Below are 20,398 nucleotides of genomic sequence, written 5' to 3' on the forward strand. Positions count from 1 at the left end.
CAAAAAAACATTCATTTTTAAATATCACAATTGTCGTACCACCCTTGCGTCATTTAAGCGAGGTAGCTGCGTGCAGGAGGCAGCACACTCACTTACACTTAGCAGTGAATGCACCGAGACAGCAGGCACTATATTCAAATCTAATTAAACTTCCTAACTGTGCTATTAGTTACATTATGTGCACAATGGCACAATCTGTAATCAAACTAACTTTGTATTGGGGGGCTAGAGGGTTGAAAGCAGACTAAGGGAGAGATTTGTACCTCAGCTGGTTGCTGTCTGGAAAAGTTCAAGCCTGCAGAGCATGTGTGATAATGGTTCTTGTTAGTCTTGTTAGAGTACTGTATTGATTTTTATTCGCTGTGGACGATCCAACCTGAACCCCGACCTTAATAATAACTGAGTCATGTCGGGTGATTCTATATAAAAATATAGCTTTTATAGCTTTACCATTACAATTCAATGCTTTACTCAAAGCCTTACCCGTAACATTAACCTAAACCTAGTCTAAAAAAAAAAGGTGCTTACTAGAATGTCCTCAACCTCCTAAAATTTTGGGTCTCAAACTCAAACTGTTTTTCATAAAGATAGATATAAAAGTATACACCCAGACAACACACACAGACACACAGGTGCACACACACACTTTAGCTTGTTCAGCACTTTAAGAGCACCGGCCGTGCTACTTTTTACACTTCTACTCAGCGTAAAGGACAAATTTCCCCCTAAGATTATAAAATCTCTTATCCTCTGTATCACTGCCATGTGACAGGGGAAACGTTCCATTAAAATTATGTCAACCTTGCAGAAACAAGACTCCTGTTTTTACTGGCTTGGGATATATTTTCATCTCCGAGACAGCAGACAGTTAATTCAAATCTAATTAAAGTTGCCAGTCCACCGTATTTAACATGTTTTACAGGAGGTAGCTTCTCCTTGTCGGAGCAGATGGAGCTGCGCGCGATGTTCAGTAAACGAGCAAATGTGTGGTGGAGTAAAACATCTTCAGCATAATTGGCTGTGTGGTTTTGGTGAAATGACATACACTATCTAAACTTTACAACCACAACTTACCGCAAACAGACAGATGTGCTGATGGTTTTATAATAATGGAATAACTTTTAAAAACGTTACAAAACACACGCATATCTAGCCACAAGAAACATTTTACAAACGTATATAAGTATTGGGTATTGAATCAGTGGTTTAACAAACATTTGAACACTATATTGCCAAAAGTATTTGCTCGTCTTCCTTTACAAACATGTGATGCCGTCCTACCATTTGCAGCTATAACAGCTTCAACTCTTCTAGGAAGTCTTTTCAACGTTTATGGAAATTTTTGATTATTCTTTCAGAATTGCATTTGTGAGATTAAACAATGATGTTGGACGAGAAGCCCTGGCTCAGCTCTACTTAATCACAAAGGTGTTACATCAGGTTGAGATTAAGACTCTGTGCATGACAGTCAAGTACTTCCACACTGAACACGCTCATGTCTTTGTAGACCTTGCTTTTTACACTGGTGCACAGTCATGTTGGAACAGGAAGGGGCCATCCCCAAACTGTTCCCACAAAGTTGCGAGTATGTCCTGGTATGTTGAAGCATTAAGAGTTCCTTTCAATGGTACTAAGGCACCGAGCCAAACTCCTGAAAAACAACCCCACACCATAATTCCCCCTCCACCAAACTTTACACTTGGCACAATGCAGTCAGATAAGTACCGTTCTCCTAACAAACCTGGTCTTGTCCATCGGATTACCAAATGGAGAAGTGTGCTTCATCACTCCTTAAAACACATCTCCAGTGCTCTAGAGTCCAGTGCGTGCTTTATACCACTGCATCTGACCTAAAGCATTGCGCTGCTCAGCCATGGAAAGCCGTTCCATGAAGCTCTCTCTGCACTGTTCTTGAGCTAATCTGAAGGCCAAGGCAAGTTTGGAGGTCTGCCTAAATGACCCGACCCCACTCTGTGATTTTAAATGTCCTATCACTTCCGAGCTGTGCTGCTGTCGATCCCAATTGCTTCCCCCTTGTTATAATACCACTAACAGCTGACTGTGGATTATTTAGTAACGAGGAAGTTTCACGACTGGGCTATCATGATTTTGATTTTATACACATGAAAGTGATTGGAACACCTGAATTCAATGATTTGGATGGGTGAGTGAATACTTTTGGCAATATAGTACATTAATATCATTTGGCAAATCACCAGCGTATTTTCTGAGGGAGCCATATTGTAAACTGTTTCTCCAGTATAATAACATTTTAAATATTAATCTATTTACTTTGAGATCCCAGTGATTATCATTTCTTCTTCTTCAGTTGCTCCCTTATTTGCCAGGGGTTGTCGTAGCAGATGGATCTGCATATTTGATTTGCCACAGATTTGTCATGCCAATGCCCCATTTGAGGCATGCCTCCCAGAGATTTGTTTGCCCTCCTGGTGACCTTTTTGTTTCGTTTTGTTAGCCAAATGTGTTAACTACTACACTATGGAGCTAGTCAATAAATAGAGTAACTGAAGAAAATAAATATCCATCTCACCTCTCCAGTATTTCTCTGAGGAGCAGCAACCCTTGTTTTGGCACTTCCAGGTTGGTCAGCTGCAAAGACTCCTTCAGACTGCGCACCAAGGACTCCATACCTAGCTTGCAACACAAACATGCTTACTGCTTCAAAGAAATACTCAAACTCTCAAATGAGCAGACACAAAAACAACAACAAAAAAACACTCTCTAACCTTGCTCGGTGCCAAAGTTCTTAAGAGTTGTTGAGAGACTACAGCCTACAGCAAGTTCGCATATTAAAATGAGTGACATGCTCATAAATGTATCACAAAGGATGCACACACAACAGCACTCGCAGCCTTGCATGTTAAACAAACAGTGACAGCGGTACATCTTTCTAATTTACTGCTACACAGAGTCTGCTGCCTGTGTTCATACTGACCTAGAGCAAGAACCTAACAGCAACAAGGAGTGGTTAGAGCAGATATCCTGTGTACTGGTAAATTAAGTCTGCATAGCAAGTGTTTCTCAAACTATTTCTCTGGGGTGGTGCTGAAGTGCTGCAATTACTGTGGGGCCTCACATGCATAATCCATTGTAATGGCTCACATCAAAGGCATACAAACACACACACACACACAGAGTGACACATACACATGCATGTGTCTGAACAATGCTAAGAAATGCAATATTGTGACATTTGTTTCCCAATCAGCAATTACTGCTCGCTTCTGTAACCATTTTCCTAATATTTGGCCATTTTGCCTGATTCTTGTTATATTACAAAAGCACCAGCTGTCTAGATGAAATAACCCAGAATACAGTAGCAAATTCTATTGGTCTCATTTCAATTTTAATGCGACTGGGAGCAGATGGAGCAGATGCAGATGTCGAGAAACTTCCACTTTGGAGGGTTTATTAAAATTTCCAGTCGCTGTCAGAAAAATTACAGAGTGCAGCGTCATTCCATCTAAGCTGTCAAGGACCTGTCTTTCCATCAATTATCCAGCAGCAGCTATTTTCAGATATGTTAACCGATATACAACGAAACCCAGGGCTGAAGACAAAAAACAGAGATGGCATCGTCGTAATTCACTCAGGAATGGTTTCTGATCTGCTGTCTCGGCTCTCTCGCCCATAGATTTAAAAGATGGATGTAGAGACAGCTGCACAAAAGTGAAGCCAAAACATTTCAGAAACAAATGCTTCCATCTTACCTTGTTTATGCCATTCGCAACCGGAGCCTCTGCAGTAGTGACATATTTTGTCTTTGCATTCACACAGAGAGATAAAGTGGTCGTGCTCCTACAGCCTGTGTTCTCACCGTAAACGGAGTGACACTGGGAGAAAAAGAGGGGCTCCTCAGTTAGTAGCAGCAAGCAGCTGTAGGCAGACCACAGCAGCACCTCGTTGCTACTACAGGCCAGACGGTCAAACAGAAACTCTTTGAAAACAGTGACAAAAAGACAACTTTAAAACTTTGTTTTGTTCTTTTAAACAAAATTGAAAGAAAAAGAGAGGACAGGGAAGAATTACTACAACACTCTTCTGAAAGTAGGGCAATGTTTTCTTGCACATTAAAGGGGACCTATTATGCTCATTCCCAGCTCCATATTTTTATTCTTGGACCCTACTAGAGAAGCTTCACATGATTCAAAGTTCAAAATAATATTTATTTAGATTATTCCATCGGGTCTTTTTGTAGCCCATTAGCACATCTTCTGTCTGAAACAAGTTGGTTTTACTTCCCTCTTTCTTCTGATTGGCTCCCCCTTGAACAATAAAAGGTCTGAGCAGGGGCTGCTGACATTATACAGATAGATCATTGTAACAGTACATATACAGGTATGTAACAAGGAAAAATATAACAGGGCCACGTAAAACAGTACGGCAAAAATTATGACAATGTTAGCCAAAGCCTCATTAAAAGTAATGACAATAATAATCGCAGACAAACAGCATAAGAAATACAAAGCGGCAGATAACATAATAACAGGGCTCTGGACAAAGAGAAGGATCCAAAGGGAACACAGAGGAAATCATTAATAGAACAATTCAAAGAAGGCATTAACTCATCGCAGCGACTGTGTTTGTGTGCCTGTGCGTGCGTGTTACCAGGTACGTCAGCGTTGATGAAGGGAGCACTGTACTGACTGGGGGAATGAACGAGAACAGATGCAATACACTTTGCACTGGTCACCTGCAAGTTCTCATCGCCACTCAGAAGCAACTGAAAGACACAATTTATGGGGTTTTTTTTTTAGAATCCTTGACTTAAATAAAGATGCGTGTTAATCAAACAGTGTGCAAGACTTCCATAGTATTACAGTGTTTACACTATAAATGTTTCTTCGATTCTACCAACGGCTCATGATAGACTGAAGCAACAACTGGCTCCCATCTTCCATGCACTGTGTGGCATTGCAGTTTAGTGTGTTAGTTACCTCTGCCAAGAAGGTCATGTTCTTGGCAGCATTTGTGTGCGTGTGTGTGTGTGCATGTTTATTCTCTGAGTCTGTAAAGCTCAAAAAGTTTTCAATGAATTCTATTAAAAGTTTCTAGGGGTGTCGAGTGGGGTCATGTTAACAATCCATTCAAATTTGGCTTACATCCACCAAGGTTTTCAAGGTAAACGTAATGATTTATTGGCTGCAAACTGACAAACAGCCTTAAAACTTTATCAACATACAGAAAACACCATTTAAAGTTTTAAAGTATCGTGTCACATTTAACCTTTGACCTCTCCTTCAAGGCCAAGAGACTGATCTGAAGTTCAAAGAGATAATAATGCTATACAGATTTATTTATGTTTCTTGGTGCCATTGTCGATATACAGGGAGGTATATTTTGGTATTCTAAATATTATGTTTGTTTGACCTCTGACCTCTTCTTTAAGGTCAAACTTTCTCTTTAAAACTCTGCTTAAAATTATGCTGCCTGTTTGCATTGGCACCAATCAGGCAATGATATTGGTGTACAGTTTGTATCTAAATAACATGTCACCTTTGACCCTCTTTCATTCAAGTTGACCCTAGAATGTGTTAAATACTGTCAAGAGAAAGAGAACAAGCTGCCTAGATAGCTAGAAATATACTGTAGTATAATCTTATATAATAAGCTCAAATTATTCATGTTCATTTATTTACAAATCAGTACTTATCATCCATTACCTACTCCTACATAATGTTTGCGTAATCAAAGTAAACATCTGTCATGCTACCTTTATCTGATTCTTACCGCACTAAAAACTTCATAAAGTAGGTTTAAAAAGAACAAAGAAAAGAAATGAATAAATAAATAATATAATACTATTCCCCTAAAAGTAAATTCAGGCCTCAGAGTGAAGTGCCTTGGCGGAGTGCTTCTTGTTTTCGTTTGAATATGTTAGTCTGGAGCTACAACATATTGACTCGTGTACCGAGGGGGGATTTATACTTTTGTAAATTCCACACAGAAATGGATTAGGTGCAGATTATATACGGCTGAGGGTGTAGTCGTTTCACCGACAACCAATCCCAAAACAGTGCTGGTCTGACGTCACAGCGTTGATTATTTAGTTAAGAGTTTCATTTAGAAGCAACACATTAGAGAACAGAGCCCTCCATAAAACCTCCCAACGTCATTAGCTCTTCTGTAATGTGAGTCATCACTGAGAAAATCTAACGAGATGTAAACTACACAATGATTTCCCAGACATGAACCACAAATATTTGTCCAGGGTAAAACCCCACTGAATCCCTATTCAAAGGCACAATAATCCAGGATTAGAACTTCTTGTTATGATTATCGTCAGAGCCAGAATGCAGGTCTTGGGGATGAGAGCAGGATGTTTGGACAGAGACCTTTTTCAGTATGAGAGGCAGAAGGCAGTGGTCAGGGGGCTGTTGGTCTTGGTTTTGGCTGAGGCTCTGGCTGTTGTTGGCGAGGATGTCCTCGTTCTCATCGCACATGACCTGACAGCTCAGGCTGTTCATCAGAACTGACACAGCATCAGCCAGATGCACAAGCTGTGACAGCAGGCCTAACAGATGAAAGACAAGCTGTTACAGATACTAATGACACAGATCAGAAGTTTTAAACACGATGCAAAGTTTATACAAAGGCCTAAACATGGCTGAGATCTACACATGCATGTGCTTATAAATACATTCATGTTTTGTCTGGTTTTTTTTTCCTTTAATTTAAAATAAAAGGTGCACAAATATTACCTACAGCGTCAGTGTCACCATTGAAAATCTCCACCATTAATTTGATAATAAACTGGGCTATTTCAAATATCACAAAGGGAAGTTTTATATTAGATAATCATTTATAAATATTAAACACCTCCTATAATAATAAAAGTTCTCACGGTGAGGGATTTCTTCAGACTCAGCACCGATTTGTAATCATAAAAATGCAAAAATGCAACTTCCCAAAGTGCAACATTATTAAAATATAATAATCTTACTTATATATTGTAGCCATTTCCAAATGCTAAAGAAAATTAATAATACCTCCTGCTTCTTCCATCATGTTGCTGCTATCATAGGTAAGCTTGCTGGTATTAAACTAATAACAACAGTTCAGCCATGTTTACTTTGCAATTGCAAACCAACCTCTATTTCAAACCTGCTGTGCAACACATTTTTCTCCCAAGTTATTACAGTGGCATACATTCCAACTTTAAATTTCTGGGAGATAATGACTCTGTCTTATTTTTCGTAAATGTCTGTACCTAATGTAGACCTCAGTTCTGGTTATCACTAAAGCGCACACTGCAAGCTTATTGTCCTTATAAGTCAAAGCTCCTCCAGATAGCAGGACTCTTTCATCTCCACATAATCCTCCCTCTTTCTCCATCTAGCTTCGCTCTTAAGGAGATTTGGGGGATTTAGGGAAGAAAACAACTCCTTTTTGTTATTATTAAGCCTCACAAAGTAAGGGAAATTTCTTAAATTACATTTTTTTTTCCAGTTCGAAAGGCAGATGTCAAATGACCACATTGCCATTCAAATAAGTCCTCAGCCGTCTTCTCTCAGCCAGCAGGGAGTGAAATTTTGTTTCATACATTGCTACAAATTCACAACCGTTCTCTTTTACTCTCACCAAGATCCTTGTTTCTAAGGCTTGAATAACAAAAATCTACACGATCAGACTTTTAGATGGTAGAAAACCAATTTCACTCTAGTTAGGTATCAGTTTAATTTGCACTTCAAAAACGCAAATATATGCAATTTTTCATTTAAGCAGCTACTGATGTAGTCAATTATACTTTTAAAAATCTGAAACTGAATGCCTTGAGATTACTTTATGATCATCAATTCTCATTTTCTCAACATGCTGTATCAAATTTCATCGACATTAGTTTATCCATCTTGTGAAATATACTATGTTATAAAAGGATTTGTAAAAAAAAAAAAAAAAACACCCCAAAAAACAAAACTCATAAAATGTATTCAACCAAAATATTTTTCTCACCGACACAATATCTGAGGAGCTGTGGGGAGCTGGCATTGGCTAATGTTTTCAGCAACACATTACACACTCTGTCCCTAACAGCAGAAGGCAAGGACTGGGCTGCTGAGCCCCCAGGAGCTCCAAGCAGTTGGAGCCACACATACACCACTGCACCCTTCAGTGCTTCGTCTGGGAAAAGCAGCGCTGAGCACAGGCGGTCTAACAGGGGCACTGGTGGAGAGAAATGGAAACAGGTAAGTAGTTAGAGCACACGTAAGACACAGGCATAATCATGTGGTATAGTTGTTAAGTGTCTATATGTTGTTGTGAAGCAGCTACTTTATTAGGTACACCTGTTTAATTGCTTGTTAACACCATTATCTAATTGGAGAGCAGAAACTCAATGCATTTAGAATAACAAGAAAGCTTTGAGCTGATAGGAAGACAACAGGAACTCAAATAACCACGTTCCAGCCAAGGTATGCAGAAAATCATCTCTGAATTCACAACATGTTGAACCTTGAAGCAGATGGGTTACAGCAGCAGAAGACCACACCGGGTGCCACTCCTGTCAGCTAAGACCAAGAAACTGAGCTTAAAATTTATAGTGACTCACCAAAACTGGACAACAGAAAATTGGGCGAATATTGGCTGCAACATTTACATGTTGGGTCAGAATTTGGCATAAACAACATAAAATCATGTTGTTTACCTTCTCTCATGGGCTCAGGCAGGCAGTGGTGGAGGATGGAGGATATTTTCTTGGCACACTTTAGGCCCTTAAGTACCAAGTGAGCCTCATTTAAACACCACAGCGTCCCTGAGTATTGTTGCTGTACTGTCTATTCATTTATGACCTCCATGTAACATCTTCTAATGGCTGCTTAGAGCAGGATTAGACAATATCTCATAAAGAGATACAGATCATCTCAAACCGGTTTCTTGAACATGAGAATGAGATCACTGTACTCAAATGGCCCCACAGTCACCAGATCTTAATCCAATGGAGCACCTTTGGGATGTGGTGGAACAGGTCATTAACATCACAGATGTGGACCAACAAATCCACAGCAGCTGTGTGATGCTATCACGTCAGTAAGAACCAAATCTCTGAGTTATGTTTCAAGGACATTGTTGAATCTATGAAGATTTAAGGACGTTTTGGAAGCAAAAGGGGGTCCAAGTACTCAGTACTATCGAGGTGTACCTAATAAAGCTGCTGATAAGTGCATAAATAGACGTATAATTGCAACATCATGTGACATTTCAAGATATTGTACATTTCAATTACCCAGAAAGACGTCTGCGAGTATGTACAGAAATGCAGGAAAATAAGAGAAAGATGCCCAGAGGTGAAGTAATTGTATTACTGTGAAAGAAGCTCAACAGACACCACAAAAGGACAGTGAGATTACAAAATGGAAAAAGTGCAAACTGCTGGGAACAAGGTGGAGAGTTTCAACTTTAGCTATGACAGACAACGGTGGACCCAGCGTCGGAGGGAAAATTGCCTTGAAGATGAAAGGATTGAAGATTGGCAATTGCGGGAGAGAGCGGAGTTAAACGGCAGATGAGAGTGTGAGCAGACTAGATTAAAAACTATGTAGGCGTAGATTGGAGCATAAAAATATAAAGACACGAGTACTTTTATAATTATTTTCACAAAATAATTTGAACCCTAACATTAGTTTGTTGCTAGGAGAACTTAATTACTAATGATTTTCTCATTTATATATCAATGTAAATAAAAGGGCAAAAAATAAAGGATTTAGTGTGAACACACCAGTATACCCGATGGCAAGCGAGACACAGGCAGGAGACAGAAGTGGCTAAAGAGAGCTGAAAGAGTCAAATATGTCTAAAACAGCGACAATGAGAATAGTTGCACAGCGGATAAGAGCACAAAGCAACACGGGACTCAGCGAGTGTCGAACATGGAGAGAAAGAGACAGAGATGACAGAGCAGGAGAGCCAAATCCAAGCCAGCTGCTCTCTGGAGCAGATCAAAACCCATGTGATGCAGAAGAAGCTCCCAGACATGTTTGATTAAACCGAAATATATGAGGCGGCCAAGATGACAGCAAAGCATAAAGAGAGAAGCGGTGGGGGTGGGGGAGAAGAAGGGAAAAGAGGTAGAGGGGGTGGTAACTCCTCCACAGACAGAGGATAAAAAAAGTGTAGGGAACAAAATATGAGCTGCAAAAGAACAGATGAGAAATAAAACGACGTGCTGCTGTTTAATGCCACTCAATGAGAAAGAAACACAAACACGGGGGGAGGCACGGCAAACAGACAAAAAGGTCTTCTTGTGCTTTCCTTAAAGAAAAGAGCAAAAGTTGATTTCTGTTTACCTTGCTTAGTGTTTTGCTGCCCTACTCTGATGCTTTGAACTACCTCTCTGTTCATCTTCTGATCCGCTTTCGAGAGTATTTAACCATCGCTTTGCACTTGTTGCTTCACCCTGCTTCCTCTTTCTTGGTCTATTAAAAAACATTTTAGTCTCTCTGTATTTTTGCAAGCACTTTCTAAAAAAATGTCTTATGAAAAGTCTTTGCATAAAAAAGTGCTTGCAAGAAAAACAAAGCAGAAATGCTGAATGCTGAGATGATTCAAAGTCTAGCTAAAGAAATGATGAAACTTGCCATTTAACTGTTTAATTTTAGATGGCTGATATTTTACATATCAGCTTGTGAAAAACATTTTTAACTTGCACTATTGTCCTTTCCTTCTTTCATCCCTCTTGTTATCTCTGTTTGCCTTCCACTTTTCTTATCTGTTTCATCTTCCCTGTTTTATCTGTATCCGCTCCTCAATCAGTATCAGCAATACAGAAATCGAAGAGAAAATTCTGGAAGAGAAAAGTAAACGAGTGAGGACAAAAAGAGGGGTTAATCAGTCAGAAAGACAGGCAGCCAGTGAGTCAGAGACAGAGGGAAATCTCCTGGGTGCTCTGGGCATGTGTTGTCATTGCCGTGCTGTTGTCGTTAGTCCAAACAGCCCCACAGAGACTTGCTGAGTGACAGGCCACAGACAGGCACACACAGTCAATAGTGGCAGCCCACATCTTGCATCAACATCGTAACAACTCACCACTACCTGCAGCTGCTGGAGGGAGCTTGAAAAACTCATGAAAATACATGAGAGGTGGACACACATAGCATAATAAAATAACTACGGTGGCTGCCTTTTTGGCATAAGGATCACATTCGCGCTCGATCGTAAAGACAAGCAGTCAGGCGTGACACAAACACAGTACAATGCACACACGAACACAAAGCTGATTGACAAAGCCTAATAAGCACTGTGGAAAAATGATTTGGGGAGTACAAAGATATCATACAGGTGGTTGTAAAAGAGATTAAATCAACAACTGTGCGTTGGGGGAGGAGTATCTTTTCAGCTTGCTATACTACAGCTTTGTACCTAGATAAATACACTTATATAGACGGGGAGATTCAGGGAAAAGGTTCGGATGAACATTTGCAGTATTTGTAATTTTTGCTATTTTACTTTCAGCAGGTGCTGGTATGGGATTGGCTATGCAGATGGAATTTTAAGGTTGGTTATCTCGGTGCAGCTGGAGAGCAATTGAAAAGGTCATAACAGCTAGAGAGATTGAATTGAGAGAGTTCAGGGGAAAGGATATGGAAGATAGAGTTGTGTGATTTTTTTCTAATTTCTTAGAGGCAGAGGAGGTGGAATAGGGCACAGCATGAGAAAGCTGGTTTCAAAAGTGGACATAGTACAGCTATTTCCATCAGCCAATTTTCTTATCCAACTAGGGGACTCAGGAGGCTGTAGCCTGTCTGAGCTGGTATAGAGCGTCCTGGACATGTCGCCAATCCATTGCAGACAATGCTTTCCATGCATCTTGGATACAGTTTAAGAAGATCAATATATGCTACGGTGACTGAAATGTAGATATGTCTCTCTAAGACAAAAGAGATCAGGAAAATTATGTATTCCTTCATATCTTCCTCTTCCATTTCAGGTGAACTCTACATTTCAAACACATTCTTGGATCTTAGCCCCTGAAAATAATAAATTTTTAATTCAGTTTCTGCCTCTCCAGTGCCACAGTGAAGAGTGACATAGAGACTGCACAGTAAGCCACCTGAAACCTGACCGATCCTGTCTCAACTGCATTTTTAAAAACTGACCTGAATCAACGCACGTCATCAATTTTTTGCAGATACTCTATACATTCCCCGAAAGGCAAATGAATGTGTTTGCTATACAACGGGGTCAGTGGCTGTGGCCTGCTACACAGCAGTATGTTTACAGTTTAAAAAGTATTTAGCTCCGGATTATAAATCTCAATGAGAGGAATTCATGAAGCATGAACTTTGTAAATAAGTCCACGCATCACCTTTCCACCCGTGTCCAGTGCTGGTAAAAACAAAGGGGAAAAATTATGCGTTGCTTACAACATTTCCAAGAACTGTTTATCACTTGCCACATGACGAGATAAAGTTCATGCTCATGTTGAGAGACGAGCTTACTGATGTACCTTTCTTGATAATGGACTGTAAAGAAAATATAAACAAGGATGAAAACAGACTACTACTACTAGGGGCTACGTGTCCCTGTATTACTCTGAGGTCTCACTGAGTGTCATTTCCAGGGTCTCACCATAATGAGTCACAAGGCTCTGGGACACAGTAGGAGCAGCTTTTATTAGGTTACCCAAGAAGCTGAATGTAGGCAGGAAATGCTTCACACTGAGCTGCTCACTAAGCTAGAAAGAGAACACACACAAAAATCATCAGTAAACTTACACACACACACACACAGTAATATAAAGGAAATCTTAATGCATTAGATCATAAAGCTCTACAACATCGGTTTGCACAGGTGTCTTAAAGCTAAACCTTTATTTTAATGGTAGGTTAAAAAAATTCTTCAAAATGACCAAAATATATTTTAAAACTACTACAACAACCTAAATATCCTACTACATATATGTTATTAACCGCTTAAGTTTTTTATTTCCACTCGATAAAAAATCTCAGAATTCATTCAGCGAGAGCTCCACAACAGTAAGGCCAAACACACACGACCATGGGCTCAGAGGATTAGAGACACTCGAGAGATTTTCGCCTCCTTGTCCCCCATCACCAGCTTTGAGTGAGGTAGGAAACACTCTATCAAAAGCTGACATTTTTATTTCCACCAAATAACAACTGCAAATTGGAGAATTAATAATGGGTCAGTAAACACTGTTGTTAATGATCCTGTCAAAAAAATCCTACAACTGCAACTCTACCAAATCTGATGCAAGAAAAACGAAGCATAATAACGCTACGCCACTTCCATACATAGCGATACACAGAAGAAGGGTTAATCTGAGCCAAGTGCTTGCGTGTTTAAACTGAAAAAAATAAATAAAAATAAAAAAATTCTTCCACTAACAGTTTGTGTCAAAACTTCTAATCAAGCTCTGTTCTTGTAGCATAAATGAGACTTGTCTGCTGTGGCTGGTGTTATATTTTTCTGTCATCATCAGTATACACAGCTATACTGTTTTCCACCTGCAGCAGAATGAGCCTTCTCCATTACTGTCTCCCCCTGAGGTGACACAACAGCAGCAAGAGGGAGACAAGCACACTGTCTGTTTACTAAACAGCCTTGGGAGAGTATGACGCTAGTTACACAAGTGCTATTAAAATTTTTAAGATGTTGGGCATGTTCTTCTGCCTGCACGTGCACATGAGTAGGAGCGTTTCTCTATTTGTCTTACCTGTTTGTGTATCTCATCCAAAACGAAGCGAAATGACAGCTCGCTCTGGAGCTCCAGGAGTAGCTGAACCAGCACTGACACAAGTAAACACACACACAAATGTATGCATTTACACAGGCAGATAAAAAAAAAAACAGAGAGGTGTATTCATTAAATAAACATCACAGATAAGTGCAGTTTCACACTTTCGCACAGTCACTGCAATTACGAGACAGAGAAAATCAAAACAGTCATTGTTAATGAAAAATCCAGGTGTATAATTTTTGAAGTTTTAAATTATCCTTCAGAATCTTCTACCACTGCTTTAGAAATTTGTATGCGATTAAATGATTCAAACAGGAATTTACTTAAATATGAAGTGCCTTTAAATAATGGTAGTTAAGGAATTTTCGTTACATGTCACACAAGCCTGACAACCACAAGTCGCTAGTGAAAAATGTGCATTCCTTGACTGGGGGGAGGGCTGTGCACTGAAAACTTTGCCATGGTTGGCAGCAGATTGGTGTGGTTGCTCATTACGGTGCAGTCACCGTTTATTCCGAGCAGTAGTGAAACCTGAAGAAGTGCAATGCAAGCTGGGAATGGAGAAAGTAAAGGTTGTGCCTTAATGCTGCCTGCAACCAACACAGTTCAAAAGGTGCAAGTCTGCAGAGAAGACAGCTTCTTACATGCTAACTGCAGCAATCTGCTAGCAACCAAAGGAACTGCAAGGAGATTTTTGGTGCAGCACTATACACCCTCAATTACACCCTGCTGACTGCCAGGAACCTCCAGCAAACCACTTGCTACCTGTCAGAGAATACAGTTGCCAGCGTTCACAGACCAGTCTCTGGGTCTGTATGAAGGTAGCTTTAGCAATTAGTTTCACAGCAACTGTCAGCAACCTCCTGCAATTTCTTACAGCCCTTACCAAACATTTCTACCGATCAGTGCTAATCAGTATCAGATAAATGTGCCATTATTTTACAGCATACTGAAATTTTAGAGCTGTCGTCTAATGTGACATTAGCGCCCTGGAGCTCCAGTGGCTCCATGGTTCATGTGTCACATGATGAAGAGTGAGCTCAGGGCATAAGTAGTGCTAGAAAACAAAATCATGTTAGGTGGAAGGTTAAGGAAACTTTTTTTAAGGTCTAAAAAAAGTGATGGACAAACAGGGATTAGCATTGTCATGAGTACATATGGAGAATGTTTGTGCTACTTTTCTCCCTGCCAAAAGGGAAAGGCAAAAGTCCCATACTGCAAACTAAACATAACATTTGGGGCAAGTTCAATTTGAAAACTGTGCAAGACATAATGATACGTTTGCAGGTAGAACCTGTTTCCATTAAAGGATGTGCACTGGTGTGCAACAGGCTATGAGTTGTGGTATATTTCCATTATTGGGTGTTATACAAGCGTTATCCAAACAGTAGTGACATATATTAAACCCTGTCATATCAAAAAGGCAGTGTACCAAATAAATAAACTGCAATAGATGCAACATCTCAGGGTGTTTAATGCATCGGTTTACCTCTCAGTTACAACGCAAGTTCTCATTAAGCTGTAACTGCTAAGCTGAACAATTCTGTGAAGGTTGTAGGCTTTCTTTCTCCTTCTTTCTTACCTCCTCACACTATGACTGTATTATTTATAGCACTCAAATGATTTACAAAACGTGTGCTTTACACACTGTCTGTGCAGAAACCAAATGCAGTGTCACATTTTAAGTACTCTTCTAACTGTTACAGAAAAGCAGTCCCTTGGGCATTTTTTAAGACAGCTCCCGTAAAATCATTCTGTCATTTGATTCGCAGCCGTAGGTCCAGGCTGCTGGGGGATTCCCATGATGCACTGAGTTTCTTCTTCAGTTACCTTTTTCACTCATGATGCATTTATACACCTGCATTTAATTAGCTATTATTCATCTCTGTCTCTCTTTCACAGTATGTCTCTGTCCTGTCTTCATCTGCTCACCCCCAACCGGTCGCGGCAGATGACCGCCCCTCCCTGACTCTGGTTCTGCTGGAGGTTTCTTCCTGTTTAATGGGAGTTTTTCCTTCCCACTGTTGCAAAAGCACTTGCTCATAGGGGGTTCATATGATTGTTTGGGTTTTCTCATGTATTATTGTAGGTTCTTTACCTTGCAACTTGAGGCAACTGCTGTTGTGATATGGTGCTATATAAATAAAATAAAAGTGAATTGCACTTTATTAATTTGGACTTACTAAAAAGTTTTTGCATTTTTCAAAGGCTGCAATGGGATAATCTGAGTGTTTGAAAGTGAGACCTTGCCACAAGGCCAAGATTGAGGATACAGAATAATCTGCATTTGGCTGCCCAAATAAACTCATTAAGTACAAAGAGAAATTCGCATTTCAGCTATGAAGAAGTAGCAGTGAAAGATTATCTACTCGTGGAATGACGTCAAAGCCTCCATGTGGAGTCAAAGATCGCCTTAGCCACCAGCACTGACCATTATCAGCAAGAAGGCTTATGTGTATCCTCCAAAAAAAAAAAAACACTGACTGTGTGTGTGTGTATGTGTTCACAAAAACAACTGCATAGAAGGCCTCCATCTATGTTTGCGTGAGTGCAATGTGAGCACGGGTCTGTACAGTGTGTATGTGTGTTTTCCTGAGCACACACAGACGCACAAGCATACATCACCAAACCAGAAAGAGGCATCTCTTCACCTTGGTCAACCTTCTCCAGAGTGACAGGGTCCTCTGCAGTTTGAAGCATCCCTGGGGACAGAGAAGATATGACAGAGCAGATTTTAAAAGGCATACTTCAAAAACCACATGCACTCTTGCTTCTGCACAGAAGTACAGGAGGAAGAAATTTAATGTCATTATACAAAAAAAGGACGAAATAGGACAAAACAGAAAATACAAATTACAGAGACATTAGATGGGGCTTCATGCTAATAAAGATCTATTTGATCATACTGTACAGGGTACTCTACCTTGCATTAGCTTTGCTGGACATCCAAGATAAAGTACTATCTTAAAAGCATGTTAAAAAAACCCAACTCAGTGTAGTGATGAATGTAAGGCATATTTTTTATTGGATTATGCTCAGATGGAGAAGCACAATTCACGCAGACAATCCCACAAGAACTCTAATAGCTCTTTTAACGTCTTGTCAGATTGGTCAGAGCTTTTATGGCTTAGCATTTTGCCACACATCCTCTTATTGTGCTAATTTGATTAGAGCTTAAATGGTTTCAACATAGCACTTAATGCGGCAACCTAATAATCCTCCAATGAGGAAGTTATCAATAAAACCCTCGGATGATCTAGCATTAAAAAAACATACAGAGGTTTAATTATAGCAGTGTAACATTTGCAATAGAGGAGTCTGTAATTTAGTGTTGTGAGGATAATGAAACACAATGCAGGTCTATATATTAACAGTGTTACTGGCTCCACTGGGATTTTCACGGCACTGGCGACTTTACATATAACCAGCATAAAACTTAAGGACTAACTCATTCCATATTTAAAGATCCTCAAAAATTATTGCTGTCATGTCATCCGATATGTTGACACAAAGAATTATTCACAGTACAGAAGTCGAAATAACTTACGCTAGAACTTAAATGCAAACAAGAAATCACAAATAATGAAAGTCTTGATAGTTTTATATGTTATATACTTTTGTTAATAGCTGGTATCTTGTGTCTTTAAATCAAACATTTCAGAAATAATTTCAGAAACCCTGCCATAGTTAAAAGCAAAGCTGTCCACTAGCCTGCAGCCCATGCTAATGATTTTTTTTTTTGATGGCTACTTAGTTTGATGATTCCATCTATGAAATGAGATTTAATGTGGCTGTCATTAAAAATGAAAATCGGTTACATGAATCAACACAGCGTGATATACGGCACTTAATTAAGGCCCAAATGTCTGCATCACATCAAAGTCACAAATCAGTATAATGGTTTAATCACACTACCGATGACAAGCACACCTCTCCAAAGAAAGGAAAAGTAGTAAACTCAAGGTTAACTGCATTATCAGCGTGGATCTTTTTTTTTTTAATGAAATCAACTCAAAAACTATTATGTTCAGTAGTGTGAATATTTCTGTATCGTGCTGTTCTGGTTGATTGCTAAGATCAATTGTTCCCTCTGTTCAGCCTGACCTTGCAGAAAAGCTGTAATGCGACTGCACCACTAATACAACAGTGGACTAACACAGTGGTGATTAGCTTCAAGGAGTGCAAATGTTAAACAATCAAGCTCGAGCTAGTGAGAAAACAGCCAGTGATGGTTAGCGACTGTCAGTACTGACTGAAGGTCTGTGCACTGCAATAGTACTGTTGATGCTCCTTGTTTTCTAAGTGCATTCCAATCTGATTTTGCCTACCTAGCATAAAACTGTTTGCACCTTTAGAGAGATAGCAAGTGAGAGGTGAAAGTCCAGCTCTTCACAATCGCCCTTGCTAGACATTCCTTCTGTTTCTAATCTGCTGCATGTGTTACTATTTCTCACCCAATAGTTTGGCTGTAAAATGCAGACAGACTCTGTGGTCCTGTTGGAGCAGCTCTCTCAAAGCCCCCGGAGAACACTTCAGCACTCCACTTACACTGGACAAGGCAAAAGACTTCCTCACAGACTGCATCCCACAGACAAGCGTGTAGGAGGAGAGATATAGGAGGGTAAATAAAGCTCGAGCTGAGCATCAAGGGAAATTAACAGCATAATGCAATTTTCATACACATTTCCCAAGCCCTCCTAAAGGTTGTGTAAGAGAATGTAAAGCCACAGCAAACAGCTACAACATGGAGATGTATATAAATATATTTCTTCTCACTGCTATGTCTTCATCGTCAATCATTTCAATGAGGCAGGCCACACAGAGCAGCAGCCCGCCTCCCTCCACAGGCCCAAGGCGCCTACTCCACTTTGGGTCATGTCTGAAGTGGATCTTGTTGCAAACTATATCGCTGCTTGTCATTCTGTTTGTTTCGCCTGTTCAGACAGAAAGACCACAACAGCTTTTTATACAAAACTGCAGGTGAGCAAGAGTGCTAGCAAGCTATTGTATTACCTAGCGCTACATGCTAACTGTAATGTTAGCACTAGCTAAAGTTAATTTATGACATAGCTAGCCATAATTTTCCTTAAAAACAGATGTTTTTGAAGATTTCTATTAAAACCTTCAAAAACATCTGTTTTTAAGGAAAATTATGGCTAGCTAAGTTATAAATTACCTAGCGCTACATGCTAACTATAATGTTAGCACTAGCTAGAGTTAATTTATAACTTAACTAGCCATGATTTTCCTTAAAAACAGATGTTTTTGAAGATTTCTATTAAAACAAATGCTATTGACAAACTCTAATAACCACAAAATATGTGTAATAAACCGTAAACTAACCTTTGCTAACAATATATATCAGACGAGAACTGTGCAGAAATGATGGCTAAAGTCAAAACCCCAAACTTTATTGAACATTACAGTACAGTAGGTTACCAAAATAATTCCAAACACTGTTGTACTAATAAAAACTGCATTTATGATGTAAAACATTTTAATATTATAATGATACTATAAAATGTATATGTATATTTATAAACAAATATATGATACAAAAACTTAAGATGTATATTTATTAAATAACTAAATTCCCCTGTGAAGCCTCCTTAAGTGTTGGTTTTAAAATAAACAAAAAAAGGGCCAAATTCTGACAAAAAGGTAACACAGGACAACATATTAATATCTTTAAGAGTGGTTTTACTCATATTAGCAAGTGTTATGTTGAAAGGTAACCTACCTTATTTAAAAACCACAAAAAGAGCTGGAGCTGTACACACCCACATATCTGCAGATGACGCTAATGGATTTATCTGTTATCTTTAAATGTGTATGATTATAAAAATGCAACTGAAACAACTCTGGAATAGTGCAAGTACATGATCATAGTTGTAAACTGGTTATATATGAATAACTTAATGTAAATGTATGAAAAAAAAGATAAGATACAAAGATACAAGCAATTTTTCTGGTTGTCATTTCACTCTTTTTACCAGAAAGATCCATGTGTTGAACAATAGTGCATGAAGATAATGTTCTGGCAAATAATGATAATTATCTGAAATGCTATGATCATTTTTGCTGCAGTTATTGGAACTTTTCAATTTCGTGTACTTATGGGAAATGCTTGCCTCATCATTACATTCATGCTTGTTTTGTTTTGTTTTTTTTAAACATAAATTCACATGAAACAGCTGCTTAGGTCCCATATTTCTTGCTGATGAACAGTGGAGCTCAGTACTTTGTATTGCTCTGCTATTAAAAGTCCAATTAAATCAACAGTCTCTAACATTCAGAGGAAGCCTGATGGTGTATGTTTGAGCAAAAGTCATGCACAATTAGCCTCACAATTATATATCAACACCAATTTACCCTCCAAGGAATATCTTAGCTGATCGTTATGCTGAGACGTGTGTCTGAGTATCATTTAGCTGTGAAGGCCACAATTTGGTTATCACCATGACAACAAAAGCCTCTGGGCAACTGAGCCACTGTGTGATGATAGGTGTGTGGGGGCGAGTATCAGCTACTACCGACATGTCGATTTATAATCTCCCTCTGCTTCTCTTTAAGCAGAGTTCAGTGCGCATCAAAGCATCACACGTGTGGCCAGCTCAGCACTCCGCGCTTCTGTCTCTCAGTGACGGTGTAAATGAGTGCGCACAAGTGTGTGCAGAGAGA

General features: G+C 39.4%; 1 protein-coding gene across 1 annotated transcript in view; it reads right to left on the reverse strand.

Annotated features, from left to right (window-relative positions):
* Window positions 1-18,637, reverse strand: part of LOC134625965 (meiosis inhibitor protein 1) — a 58,011-nt gene extending 39,374 nt beyond the window's left edge. The window contains exons 1-10 of the mRNA XM_063471387.1: window positions 18,494-18,637; window positions 18,172-18,295; window positions 16,369-16,419; window positions 13,694-13,767; window positions 12,586-12,691; window positions 7,975-8,184; window positions 6,357-6,535; window positions 4,630-4,744; window positions 3,839-3,958; window positions 2,552-2,651 (exon numbers count right to left, since the gene is read on the reverse strand). Coding sequence (XP_063327457.1) covers window positions 2,552-2,651; window positions 3,839-3,958; window positions 4,630-4,744; window positions 6,357-6,535; window positions 7,975-8,184; window positions 12,586-12,691; window positions 13,694-13,767; window positions 16,369-16,419; window positions 18,172-18,295; window positions 18,494-18,637 — 1,223 coding nt within the window. The remainder of the gene's footprint in view (window positions 1-2,551; window positions 2,652-3,838; window positions 3,959-4,629; window positions 4,745-6,356; window positions 6,536-7,974; window positions 8,185-12,585; window positions 12,692-13,693; window positions 13,768-16,368; window positions 16,420-18,171; window positions 18,296-18,493) is intronic.
* Window positions 18,638-20,398: the final 1,761 nt, after the last annotated feature.

Source organism: Pelmatolapia mariae, linkage group LG4 (assembly GCF_036321145.2).
Source record: "Pelmatolapia mariae isolate MD_Pm_ZW linkage group LG4, Pm_UMD_F_2, whole genome shotgun sequence".
NCBI lineage: Eukaryota > Metazoa > Chordata > Actinopteri > Cichliformes > Cichlidae > Pelmatolapia > Pelmatolapia mariae.